At 34.4% G+C, this 13423-nt stretch overlaps 1 protein-coding gene across 1 annotated transcript in view; it reads right to left on the bottom strand.

Annotated features, from left to right (window-relative positions):
* Nucleotides 1-13423, bottom strand: part of LOC108513170 (caspase-5) — a 28941-nt gene that overhangs the window by 11551 nt on the left and 3967 nt on the right. Inside the window, exons 2-4 of the mRNA XM_017848855.1 lie at nt 9138-9389; nt 7421-7672; nt 3079-3272 (exon numbers count right to left, since the gene is read on the bottom strand). Coding sequence (XP_017704344.1) covers nt 3079-3272; nt 7421-7672; nt 9138-9389 — 698 coding nt within the window. The remainder of the gene's footprint in view (nt 1-3078; nt 3273-7420; nt 7673-9137; nt 9390-13423) is intronic.

Raw genomic sequence — 13423 nt, 5'->3', positions numbered from 1 at the left:
ATGGGTAACAGGAGAAGTGTTACAAACTCCAGAAGGAGCTGCCTCCAGGCATGGAAGAAAATAGAGAAAAGAGCACATCTGTGTTTATTAAGACTTTTTAGTTTCTTTGAGTGCTGTACCCAAACAACATGGCCCACTCAATGCAACGAAAAATGATAAATCAAGATCAGTATTCTTGCTAGAGGTAGAGTAAGAGAGCTAGAATGAATATGAGTGCCTGAGCTCCTAAAAGAAGTCAATTTATTCATTCTTCTACCAGTAAAATTATTATGATTAGTATATTTTCCCATTCTGCTTAGAAAAATCACTCATTTTCTTTTTTCAAGCTTTTGTGCTAGTCTCACTTATCTTTTGAATGAACTCTAAGATACTTTTGTCATGTTATAAACAAATCCAATTATTATTATTATTATTATTGAGACGGAGTCTCGCTTCTTCGCCCAGTTTGGAGTACAATGACGCAATTGCAGTTCACTGCAACCTCCACCTCCCAGGTTCAAGAAATTCTCCTGCCTCAGCCTCCCAAGTAGCTGGGATTACAGGCACGTGCCAGCATGTCGGCTGATTTTTGTTATTTTAGTAGAGACAGGGTTTCACCATGTTGGCCAGGCTGGTCACGAACTCCTGACCTCAATTGATCCACCCACCTCGGCCTCCCAAAGTGCAGGGATTACAGGCATAAGCCTCCACACCCAGCCCAATTAATATTTTTTAAAACTATTTTTTATAGAAGTTTTAGGTTCACAGAAAAAATGAGAGAAAGGTACAGAGATTTCCCATATATCTCCTGCCCCTACACATGCATACTCTCCCCCATTAACAACGTGCCCCTTCTGACTGCTGTATTTGGTGAACCTGCATTGACACATGATAATCACCCAAAGTCCATGGTTTATATTAGAGCTCACTCTTAGTGTTATACATTCTACAGGTTTGGACAAATGTATGATGACATGTATCTGCCATTCTGCAACCATACAGAGTAGTTTCACTGCCCTGAAAATCTTCTGGGCTTTGCCTCTTCACCCCTCCATTCCTCTTCAACCTCTGGCAACCACTGATCTTTTTAATATCTTTTATAGTTTTGTCATCAAAGTATCTCCTATGTTATCTCCTAGGAGTTTTATAGTTTCCCCTTTTCCATTTAGGTCTATGAACAATTTTCATTTAAATTTTTGTGAAAGATGCAGGATCTGTGTCTGGATTAATTTTTTTGCATGATGTGCAGTTGTTCTAGTACCATTTATTGAAAAGACTCTCTTTGCTCCATTTTATTACCTTTGCTTCTTGGTCAAAGATTAGTTCACTATATTTATGCAGGTCTGTTTGTGGGCTTGCTAGTCACACCATTGATCAATTTGTCTAATCTTTTGCCAATAGCATTATAGTAAGTCTTAAAGTTGGATTGTTTATTTAGAAGTGTGCTTATTCGGGGATTTTTTGCTTACCTTTCTGTTATTAGTTTCTAGTTTAACCCCACTGCAGTCTGAACTCAGACACTGTACGATTTCTATTATTTTAAGTATGTTAAGGTATGTTTTACGGCCCAAAATGCAGTATATCTTCATAAATGTTCTATGAAAGCATGAGAAGAATGTGTATTCTGCTGTTGTTGAATGAAGTAGGCTACAGATGTTGATTATATCTAGTTTATTGATGGTGTTACTGAGTTCAACTGTGTCCTTACTGTTTTCTGCCTATTGGATTTACTCACTTCTGACAGAGTTGTGTTGAAATCTCCAACTATAATAATGGTTTCATCTATTTCTCCTTTCATTTCTATCACTTTTTGCTTTATATAATTTTATGCTGTGTTGTTAGGTTCAGTCACATTATGGATAATTGTCTTTCTGGAAAATTGACCCCTTTATCATTAAATAATAGCCTTCACTATCCATGATAATTTAACTTGCTTTGAAGTCTGCTTTGTCTGAAATTAAGATAGACACTCCTGCTTGCTTTTGATTAGAGTTAGCATAGTATATTTATCTTTATATTTAAAGTGGGCTTCTTAAAGACAACATATAGTTGGGTCTTGCTTTTTGATCCACTATGACATTGTTAGTCTTTTAATTGGTAAATTTAGATCATTGACATCCAAGGTGATTATAGATATATTTGGACTAATATCTACCATATTTGTTATTGTTTTCTATTTGTTTTCTTGTTATTTGCTCCTATCTTTGTCTTTCACTCTTTCTGCCTTTTATGGTGTTGAGCATGTTAATTTTGATTCCATATTCTCTCCTTTCTTAGCATATGTCATATATATATATACATATATATATATAAATTATGGGTTTTTGACCCAATTTATCGCCTAAGAACTTTGAGAGAGAGAGAGAGAAATCTTAGGAAAAAGACTTCTTTGTATGTAGGGATTATAGCTGTACCTAATTTCCAGCTTAAGGAAATGTTTTGTGGGAATTCCCTGATAGAGAAAGCAGATCTCCCCCAACCTCACCAAGAAAAAAAATGCAGTTATAGATTCTGATTATTCTGGAGAAAACTCTTGATATTTAGAGTTAAATTTGGCTTTTCTACATTCAGAAAACAGTTTGATTTTCCAGTGGTTTTACCCTAGGGTTCTCATTCATTTATTTGGACTTTTTGCTGTGTCTGGGCAAGAGTGTGCTAATACTTGTCAGAGTGCTATCTATTTGAAATACAATGTGTGTTCCATGTGCAATATTAAATTTTCTAATATCACATTTACAAAAGGTAAAAATAATTTTAATAATGTATTTATTTAAATAATATATCCAAAATATTATTATTTCAACATGTGTCACTAGCCACAAGTTAAGTACTTAATAGCTACATCTGTCTGGTGGCTACAAAACTGGATGGAACAACATCACATTTTGGAGTGATAGTCCCCTCCTAGTTCACACTACGTACAGATATATGCATACAGCAAACACTTAACAGAATATTGAATTCTGTACCATCCTGGTATTTTTTAAGCAAACTTTATGTTAATTACTAATTTTTCTAGAAGAAATAGACTTCAGTTATCTTTCAACAAATTGTGAAATCACCTATTTATGAAGAAATGTTGTCTAGTGACAATAGTACTGTGTCCAAGGTCAAAGGGACAAATATTTGTATGAGATTCTGACATAACTCTGGACATCTTGTCTCTAAACTGCTGGAGCAGCCAACACCGTCCAACTCATATTTTATAATGTGAGGCAATAATACTTCTCTTTTAGATAAGTTTGCTTCTGAGTAATTCTGATCTATCCCCTTGTGAAATGTAATATTGATCTCTTTTAACAGATATTGTGCGAAAACATGGGAGATTATTAAGCCCTCCTTCTGGAAAAGAAAAAGGAATTTACATATACAAACTAGAAGAAAAGTTTACTAAGATCTAATAAGAAGATTTCTTTTCATAAAAGGAATGGATGGGCATATTTTTATGTTTGGTTAAGTGATGCAACCAAGACATAGGAATCATGAGTAAAGTGATATTATGCTGTATAAAATTTGCAATGTTTTGTAATATTTCATGTATTTTTTTATATTTCTATCATTTGTTTCTGTTCATTTTTAATAATATTTTAAAGTAAATATCTTGGTAAAGTGTATGATAAAAGCCTGAGTTCTGGGAATACAATAAGTTATAAATGTGTAAGGAAACCAAACCTTCTAAGCATCTACTTTTTCATAGATTCAACAGTGACAGATGCTTTTTCTTCTCGTTTCAGAAAATTCTGCCAATGTGAAGACATCCAGGGTCCTGGGATATTCCTGGTCTGAGGGTATGTTTTCCTGTTTAAAGGCTTGGAGAACTTCCAACTTAACAGTCGTCGCCTAATGACTTTTATGTGTCTGTGTGTAGAACAGGTGTTTTCCAGTAAAATTAGAAATTAGACAGAAATTCTATCTTATATCCAGTAGTAGAATTAGTATAAAAATACTATTTTATTACAAAATAGTAAATATTATAGTACAATCTGCTTCCAAAGAGAGTTTCTATTAGCCTGGGAGGGCAACAAGAAGTAATGTGGAAATCAGGAGTTTAGATAAAAATTTCAATTTGAGTCTTATCTGTTATCTAATGAAACAGGAATCTCTCAGGAATCTGCTCAGGAATCTCTTTACATTGACACAAGAAAGGGAGTGGTGGAGTGGTACAGGATCAGAAAAGCAATTTCCCACAGTACGTAGGGACTTACATGGTTATCTCTCTGACTAAATCACACCATTGGTATATAGTGTGTGTATGTGTATATATATGTGTGTGTGTATATATATGTGTACTATATATGTGTGTGTGTGTGTGTACATATAACAGTTGGTTAAATAACACACAAATAGCTAGGATTCTTCTTATCCTGCACTCCAGAATCCAGTGCTCTGCTGGAAACCCTCAGAATTATAACCATATCCAAAGACCTGTCCAAGGCCTGTACCTCTCCTAATAGCCCAGCACACCCAGCTTCCTGGTATGCTGGGCTAGTGTACTCAAAGTGCTCTGGGATCGATCTTTCTGGAGAATCCAAATGCAGACAAGAGTGCAGGGAGCCACTGGACCCCTGCTGCAGGGATTTGCAGCTGCCTCCTTCCCGCCACAGCCTCTGCTGATCAGATAGGCTATTTCAGTTTATAGTTTAGTGCTCATCATATATGATATCTGGGATTGCTAAAATCATTTTTGAAGCCCTTATTGCCTACAAAATAGTCCTTTTTTGCTGCACATCTCTGATTTTTTTTTTTTTTTTTTTCTTTTTTTTTTTTTTTTTTTTTTTTGGCTTGCAAACTAGTATCAACAAGGACTCAAAATCCAGAATCTACAAAAACAAAACAATCCAACAGAAAAAACAATATGTTATCATCAAAAAGTGGCTCAAAAGGACCTGAACAGGACATTTTTCAAAGCATACATACAAGTGTCTAACAAACATAAAAAAATACATACACCATTAGTCATGCAGAGAAACAAAAAAAACCATCAGTTGCTAATATTATTCACTCAGTTAAAATGGCTATACAAAAAGACATGCAGCATAACAGATGCTTGGCAAGGGACTGTGGAGAAGAAACCCCAAGCCTATGGGTGAAAAAATTATACAATCTCCGTGGCAAACAGTTGGAGATTCTCAAAGAGCTAAAAACAGATACACATGTATTCCAGCAATCTCACTACCTTGCGTTATCTATCCAGAGAGCATATCAGGAATGACTTCCATTCACAATGCCCTTCAAAGAGAATAATAATACCTAGGATCCAGCTTACATAGGGATGTAAAGATTCCTCTCAAGGAGAATAACAAACCTTATCGCCAGTGAAAATTATAGAAGACACAAACAATGGAAGAACCATACCATGGCCTCATGGATAGGAAGAATCCAATATCGGTGGAAAATGGCCATACTCCCCAAGGCTTATTTATAGATTTCAATGCCATCCCCATCAACGCTACCAATGAGTTTCTTCACAGAATTGCCGGGAAAAAACTGCTTTTAAAGGTTCATATGGAACCCAAAAAAGAGCCGCATTGCCAAGACAATCCTAACGTCAAAGGACAAAGCCTGGAGGCGTCACGCTACCTGACTTCAAAAACTTATTACTACAAGGCACAGCCTAACCAAAACAGCATGGGCTAGCTGGGCTAGCAAAACAGAGCTATATAGACCAATTGGAACAGAACCAGAGATCCTCAGAAATAATACCGCACACTCTACAGCCAATTCTGATCTCTTGACAAACCTGAGCAGAAACAAGAAATTGGGCGGAAAGGATTCCCTTATTTAATAAATTGGTGCTGGGAAATTGGCCTAGCCATAAGTAGAAAGCTGAAAACTGGATCCTTTCCTTACCCCTTATACGAAAGCATTAATTCAAGCATGCGATTAGAACTTAAATGCTTAGACCTAATACCATAAAAACCCTAGAAGGAAAATCCTAGGTAGTACCATTCAGGACATAGGCCATGGGCCAAAGACTTCATGGTCTAAAACACCAAAAGCAACGGCAGCCAACAAGCAAAATTGACAAATGGCGCATCTAATTAAACTAAAGAGCGCTTTTGCACAGCAAAAGAAACTACCATCAGAGGTGATACAGGCAACCCTACAGAATGGGGGGGAGAAAATTTTTGCAACCTACTCATCTGACAAAGGGCTAATATCCACTATCTCTGATTTTTTAAAACGAATGTTTTTCCCCCTGCCATTCCAGGTTTGAGGAAAGGGAAAATACTTGCAAAAGACCAGTTTAAATACTAATAAGAATGCATCGTTGCCTAAAATCTTGGACAACTATACTAGCATGTGGTTTCTGTTGAGGGGAAACTTTCCCCATAGAGAAGGGGAGTTTATTTTGTATAGTGACGTTTGAAGAATTTATGTTGCTTTGTGTTCATGATCATGTATGATTATTGGTAAACTGTAGTAGTTCAGGGCTGAAGATTTCAGTTTAAAGTCTATGGCAAATTGAGTCCATCCCTGGGAAACATTGATCTGAGAATATTTAGGCTCTAATAATTCTGATAATTCAATCTGTGTCAAAGGTTTTGAAATGTTATAAAATTTAACATTTTATAGTAGTTCCCTGTTCATAATTTTGTAACTCACAGAAATGAGTAAGCACCGGAAAATTCTAATTTGTGATGCCCAAATAATAATTAAGAAAGTACTCTTTATTGCATGCATATACTTCATTTGTTTATTCATCACACATTAATTAGGTATCTGCTATGTGCCAGGATCTCCATTAATTACTCTTATTAATTGGTGAAGAAACCAGTTACATTCTGGTAGCAGAAATTTGGTGCATATTACTTCGTTTTACTGAAGCGGAAAAGGGTTAATAGTGGAGCACGTTTATTCTGGAAAACAAAGCGTTTAATTTTAGCTGTATTCATTTTGTGATGCCAGTGAAACACTGGAGCAGAATTGTTGAATATGCCACTAGAGCTAAATGAGTCTGGAGGTCAGATGAGAGAGTTATGAGAGCTAATATCTTGGAAGTTGTTGGCATGTGGTGCCTGGCATTACAATGTTTCTAGCTGTAGACAGTCTAGTGAGAAAGTACAGAAATTGTCCACATTTCACAGGTGGTGAGACTGATGACTAGGGAGAATGGAAGGTTAAGAAACTTGCCTGAAGCTGCATAGTTCACATGTGACAGAATCTAAGTTTAGGTTTAAGTATCTCCTACTAAAAAATCTCCCCTATTAACTATTTCTGTGCACAGTCTAAACACAAGGACACAGATTTTTGGCTAATTGGAAATTTGTTTCCATCCCATAAAAGACAAGGTGGTCTCTAACAGGGCGATGACATGTTTACTGAAAATGAGAGTTTAGAAATGAAAGTGTAGGAGGATCACAGATAACACTGCATGGGCCTTGGAGTTGAATATATTCTGGAAAATTTAACATATTTATTGTGTTAGATGCAGCCTTACGTTTTATACTGGTGATCCTTTGGTCCATATTGAGAAGGGTTTGGGTAAACCTTTGATGAGCCACACGATTCTTTCGCATAGAGTCTACCAAGATCAGGGCCTTGTCTTCAATTTTGGCATCGTAATATTTTTTCTTTTCCTCTTCCTTCAATGTCAGAACATTGTGTTTTGCCAAATAATTAAAAACACCATGAAGCATATCTTTGCCCAGGTATTCCAACACCTTAAGTGTTTCTTTTTTGCGATTGTCTTCTGTCAGAAAGAGAAAGACTCCTTTAACTATGGGCACAGCTTAAAGAGTTCTGCCCTCACCTAAGACATAACTCTGTAATATGAAACTCTTCTGAAAATACATTCTATTTTACCATGTCCCCAACGAATAACACACCCTTATTTTTGCACCTGTAGAGTTCTCTCACTCATCAAATTCATACCAGACTGTGCTTAGCAATTCATTTCCTCTTAACTTTGTTTTTATAGCTTTTCTTCTCCCTTCTGTGGCATTGGGCATAATGCTAACTTCCTGGTCACCTGCTGTTTTCATATTTCTCTTTCTCTTGTTCCCAGTTCATGATGATGATGATTTACCTGAAAGGCACACTCCCAGGACACTCCATGCTCTTGTCTAGACTGTAAATACTACTAAACTATACAATCTTACCTCTTTGTTGTATTTAGTTTCCTTGGGGAAAACACTATACCTTTTAATTTGTATTTTTAGCACACATCCTACACCCACATCTTTGTGCTCATTAACATCTTTGTGCTCAAAACGCTTAAAAGTACTTAGCATGCTTGCTGAATACATGACTTAATGAACAAATGGATGACTACATCTACAGTCCTAATTTTTTAGCATCTTTTCCTCAATCAAAATTTGAAATTGAAAATAATATGACAACCAATCTAGCATGGTGAATTTATGTGACATCAGGTTAATCACTACACCTTAGCTTAATTTGAAATTTTATTGGAAAATACAGATATCAGTGATACATTGTTGTGCCTGTCCCTCTACTAATTACTGCCAGTCATTGGTAAAGCAACCAGTTGCATTCTGGTGGGAGAAATTTGATATATATTAGTTTCTTTTACTAAAATGGAAAGGGGTTAAAGTTGGAAAAAATTTGTTTAGAAGAAAAAGTGTTTAATTCTTAGGTAAAAATTAGTTTAATAAAGCCAATGAAACACTGGAGCAGAATTGTTGAAAATGCATCTAGAGCTAAATGAGTCTGGAGCTCAGAGGAGAGTTCTGGATGACAGCTAACATCTTGGGAGTTGCTGGCATGTTGATGCCTACCAGCACAATGTTTCTAACCTTCCACAGTCTTGTGAGAAAGTACTGAAATTGTCCTCATTTCATAGGTAGTAAGACTGATGATTCGGGAGCAAGAGAAGTTAAGATACATGCAGGAAGCCACATAGATTATTAATGACAGAATCTAGGTTTAGGTTTGAGTATGTCTTACTACAATCCTCTACTATTAATTATTTCCATGCACAGTCTGAACCCAAGGACTCAGCCTTCTAGCCAATTGGAAACTGGATCCCACCCCACAAAAGACAAGGTAGTCCCTGAAAGAAAAATTATAGGTTTAGTGAAAATGATAGTTTCATAAAGGAAGTATAGGGGGATCACAGAAGTCACTGCATGGGTCATAGAATTGAATAAATTCTAAAACATTGGAGATATCCATTGTAAAATATCCAATCTTACTTTTTACACTGGTCGACTTTTGATTCATAGTAGGTAGGGTCTGCACAGATGTTTGTCCAGCCGCGTTGTTCTTTAGCATGTGGTTTGTCACGACGAGAGGCCTGTCTTCAATTTTGGCATCACGATGTTTTTTCTTTTCCTCTTCCTTCAATTCGGGAAATCTTTTTTTCACCAAGTTACCTGATGTACTCCAAAGGACATATTTCAACAGAGCTTCTAAATTCTTATGGCGTTTTTTTTTGCGGCTGTCTTCTGTCAAGAATATAAAGACTCCTTCAAATATGGGCATAGCTTAAAGAGTTTTGCCCTTGCTTTAGACAAAACTCTGTATGTGAAACACCCTTGAAAATACCTTCTGTCTTACCATGTCTTCAACAAATACTCACTATTTCTTTGTACCTGTAGCATTCTCTGGCCCATCAAATTCCTACCAGCCTGTGTTTAACAATTCATTGCCATTTAAGTTTGGTTTTTATAGCTTGTCTTTTTCCTTTCTGCGGTGTTGGGCCTAAGGCTAATTTCCTGATCATCCACTGTATTCAGATTTCTCTTTCTCTTGCTCAAAGCTCATGATGATCTACCTGAAATGTGTGCATCCAGGACAGTCCATTCTCTTGTCTAGATTGTATATTATTCCTACTAGACTGTAGGATCTTTCCTTTTCTCTGTATTTAGCTTCCTTGGTGAAATAACTATATCTTTGAATTTGCATTTTTTAACACACAAGCTATACCCAATAGTGCTAATTAAGAATTTTCTGCTCAAAATGCTTAAAAGTATTAATCTGCTTGCTGAATACATAAGTAAACATCCAACTTAATCATTCAGCGGGTAAATGCATCTAGATACCTAATTCTTTAGCGTCTTTTTTCAAACCAAAATTTAGAGTTGAAAATATTTAACAAATATTATGGCAGATTAATATGACACTGAGTTAGTGTATTACTCCTTGGCATAATTCAAATTTTTACCAGGAAATATATATATATATATACACACACACACACACACACACACACACACACACACACACACACACTTATATATGTATGATATATACGTATATATATCAAAGTAATAAATCATTTATTTCAATACAAGAGATATGATTTAAGCAGATTGTATGTGGAAAAGCCAGATATCTCCTCTCTTCTCAGTTAACTCTATGAAGATTGTTATCTAGTTCATCTAGATATAAGGATAGCTTTCACACAAAATACATTTTCTAAAGAAAACATGTCAGGACGTTGAACAAAATTTTGGCCCAGAAACACCAGACTCATTTTCCAGGTTATCTTGAGTTCATATGTCAATAATGAACCAACCATTATTAGAAAGACATACGGAAGTTACAAAACAAGAGAAAAAGTTACCTAATAGCATATAATAAATGTAACATCTCCTATGTATTTTTTGTGATTGAAAATGAATTCATATAAAGCAATGACAATCATCATTATCATTATATTATATGAGTAATTATCACGATTATTAATAGTATCAGTAATTATCATTATTAAAATGATTTCATAAATCAGTAATTATCATTATTATTAGACTCATAATAAATCAGTAATTATCATTATTATACTGAAACAATAAATCAGTAATTATCATTATTATTATTATATCACATCAGTAATTATCATTGTTATTTCTAAATCTCTCTTCTAAGTACCTTACAAATAGTAGTATACTGGACTCTCACAATAAACCAGTAGAATATGTATTATTTTATCAATTTTATAAATCATTTAAATAATAGGTTGCCCTAAATCACATGAATTAGGGTTCAAATCCTACTTTTACACCACATTCCATAGAGTTAACCATGACAGGCTTTCAGTAATAATAGTTAATATATGTTGAACTCCCATGAGGTCAAGTGCTTTACTGAAATTTCACAAAAACCCCAAGCAAAATGTATATTAAGCTCTTTTATATGGAAAAGGAAACATATATAGATAAGTTACTTAAGAAATTGAGTGTAATCTTGTGGAAAGAAAACAAAGTATATAGTAACTCCGGAGTAGGAACAGAAGTACAAGTTTTCAGAATCCAGAGCCCCAACTCTTAAGTCATCAAACTACATTACATGACAGTTGATGAAGAGCTTCTTAAGAGAACACAGATAAGATGCTTAAGGAATTCAGAAAAGATGAGAAAATTCCAGGAGGAGAGTTTACAGAGGCTTCTTAGAAGACAAGACAAAAACGTTGGTTTTAAATGCTAGGTAGGTGTCGGAACAGAGAATGTGAAGATTTGCAAAGAGTATGCAGGTTAGTTTATGGAATGTCTACTCTGTTTGAGTTCTGAAGTTCTGTTTAACTTATTGGCATGCTTAGTAAACTAATATAGTATTGACTGAATGAATATGTAGAGAAATATGATAAGCAATTAACCTAAAGAGGTTTACAACACAATAAATGCCACATATGACAAACACACAGCTAGCATCATACTCAGTGGTGAAAAGATAAAAACTTTTCTTCACAGATTAGAAAGAGGACAAATGTACATATTTTCACCACTTCTATTCTAGAAATCCTAACCAGAAGAATTAAACAACAGAAAGAATTTAAAGACATCAAAATAGGAGAGGAAGAAGTTAATGTGTCCTGTTTATGAATGACATGATCTTACATATATTAAGAAAACCCTAAATGCTCCACCAAAAATCTGTTAGAACTAATACACAAATGCAGTAAGTTTGAAGGATACAAAACAACATGCAAAATTAGTATCATTTTATAATAACAACAAACTAAAAAATTGGATAATAAAACCTTATTTATAATGGCTATAAAAAAATTTCATGAAATAATAAGGAATAAATATAACCAAAAAGTTAAAGACGTATATACTCATAACTATAAAACATTGCCAGAAGAAACTGAATGAGATTCACAAAAATGGAAAAATACCCTGTGTTCATGAATTGGAAAATATTATTATGTCTATACTACCCAAGAAATCTATGAATTCAATACAATTCCTATTAAACCTCCAATGGCATTTTTTACAGAAATAGAAAAATCATCCTTAAAATTTATATGGAATTATGAAAAAATTCAAATAGCTAAAGCATTCTTGAGTAAAGAACAAAACTGGAGGCAGCACACAACCTGACTTTAAAACACAGTGCAAAGCTATAATAATCAAACATAGTACTGGCATATAAACAAACACAGAGAGTAATGGAATAGAACAAAAAAGCCAGAAATAAACCCAGTTATTTACAGTAAATTTATTTTTGACAAAGTTTCAAGAACACACAATAGGCTAAGGACATTTTCTTCAATAAATGATGTTGGGAAAATTAAATATCCAAGAGCGGAAGAGTGAAATTGGGCCCTTATCTGTCATCATAGACAAAAATCAACTCAAAATGAATTAGAAACATAAGCCTAATAATTGAAACTATGAAATTACTACACAAAAACATGGGAAAGCTTAATGACATTGGTATAGACAATGATTTTTGGATATAACACCAAAAACATGGGAAAAGAAAGCAAAATTAAGATATGAGATTACATCACACTAAAAAGCTTTTGCAAAGCCAAGGAAACAACAGTGTGAAGAGACAACCAACAGAATAGGAGTAAATATTTGAATCCATATACCCGATAAGATATTAATATTCAAAATATATAAGAAACACAATTCAATAGGAAGAAAATAAATATTACAAAATGAGCCAAGGACCAAAATAGACATTTTTCAAATGAAGATACATAAATGGACAGCAGGTATATACAAAATGCTCAACATCTCTGATCATCAGGGAGATTAATGCCACAATGAGATATTGCCTCACACCTGCTAGAATGATTACAATCGATATTATATATATATAAAAAAGATAACAAGTGTTGGAAATGACGTAGAGAAAAAGGAACTCTAGTACACTGTTGGTGAAAATATAAATTAGTACAGTCATAATGAAAACAATAGGAAGCTCCTCAAAAGTTAAAATTAAAATGAATTAAAAATGTTAAAAATGATGTAGCAATCCAAATATTTAGTATGTATTTTAAACATTAAGTAAGTATGTTGAAAAGACATATACACTTCCATTGTAATTGCAGCGTTATTCACAATAGGCAAAATATAAAATCAACCTAAGTATCTGTAGATGGATGAATGGATGGAGAAAATATCGTAATGCAACCGTATTCAGCTTTAGAGAAACGAAAGAAATCCTGTCATTTGTGACAACATTGATGAACATGGATATTATTATATTAAATAAAATAAGCCAAGATGGACACCAAAAAACAAAT

The sequence above is a fragment of the Rhinopithecus bieti genome, unplaced genomic scaffold, assembly GCF_001698545.2.
Source record: "Rhinopithecus bieti isolate Rb0 unplaced genomic scaffold, ASM169854v2 scaffold_30927, whole genome shotgun sequence".
Taxonomy (NCBI): domain Eukaryota; kingdom Metazoa; phylum Chordata; class Mammalia; order Primates; family Cercopithecidae; genus Rhinopithecus; species Rhinopithecus bieti.
The sequence above is the reverse complement of the archived record's forward strand: the minus strand, read 5'-3'. Positions and strand labels throughout refer to the sequence as shown.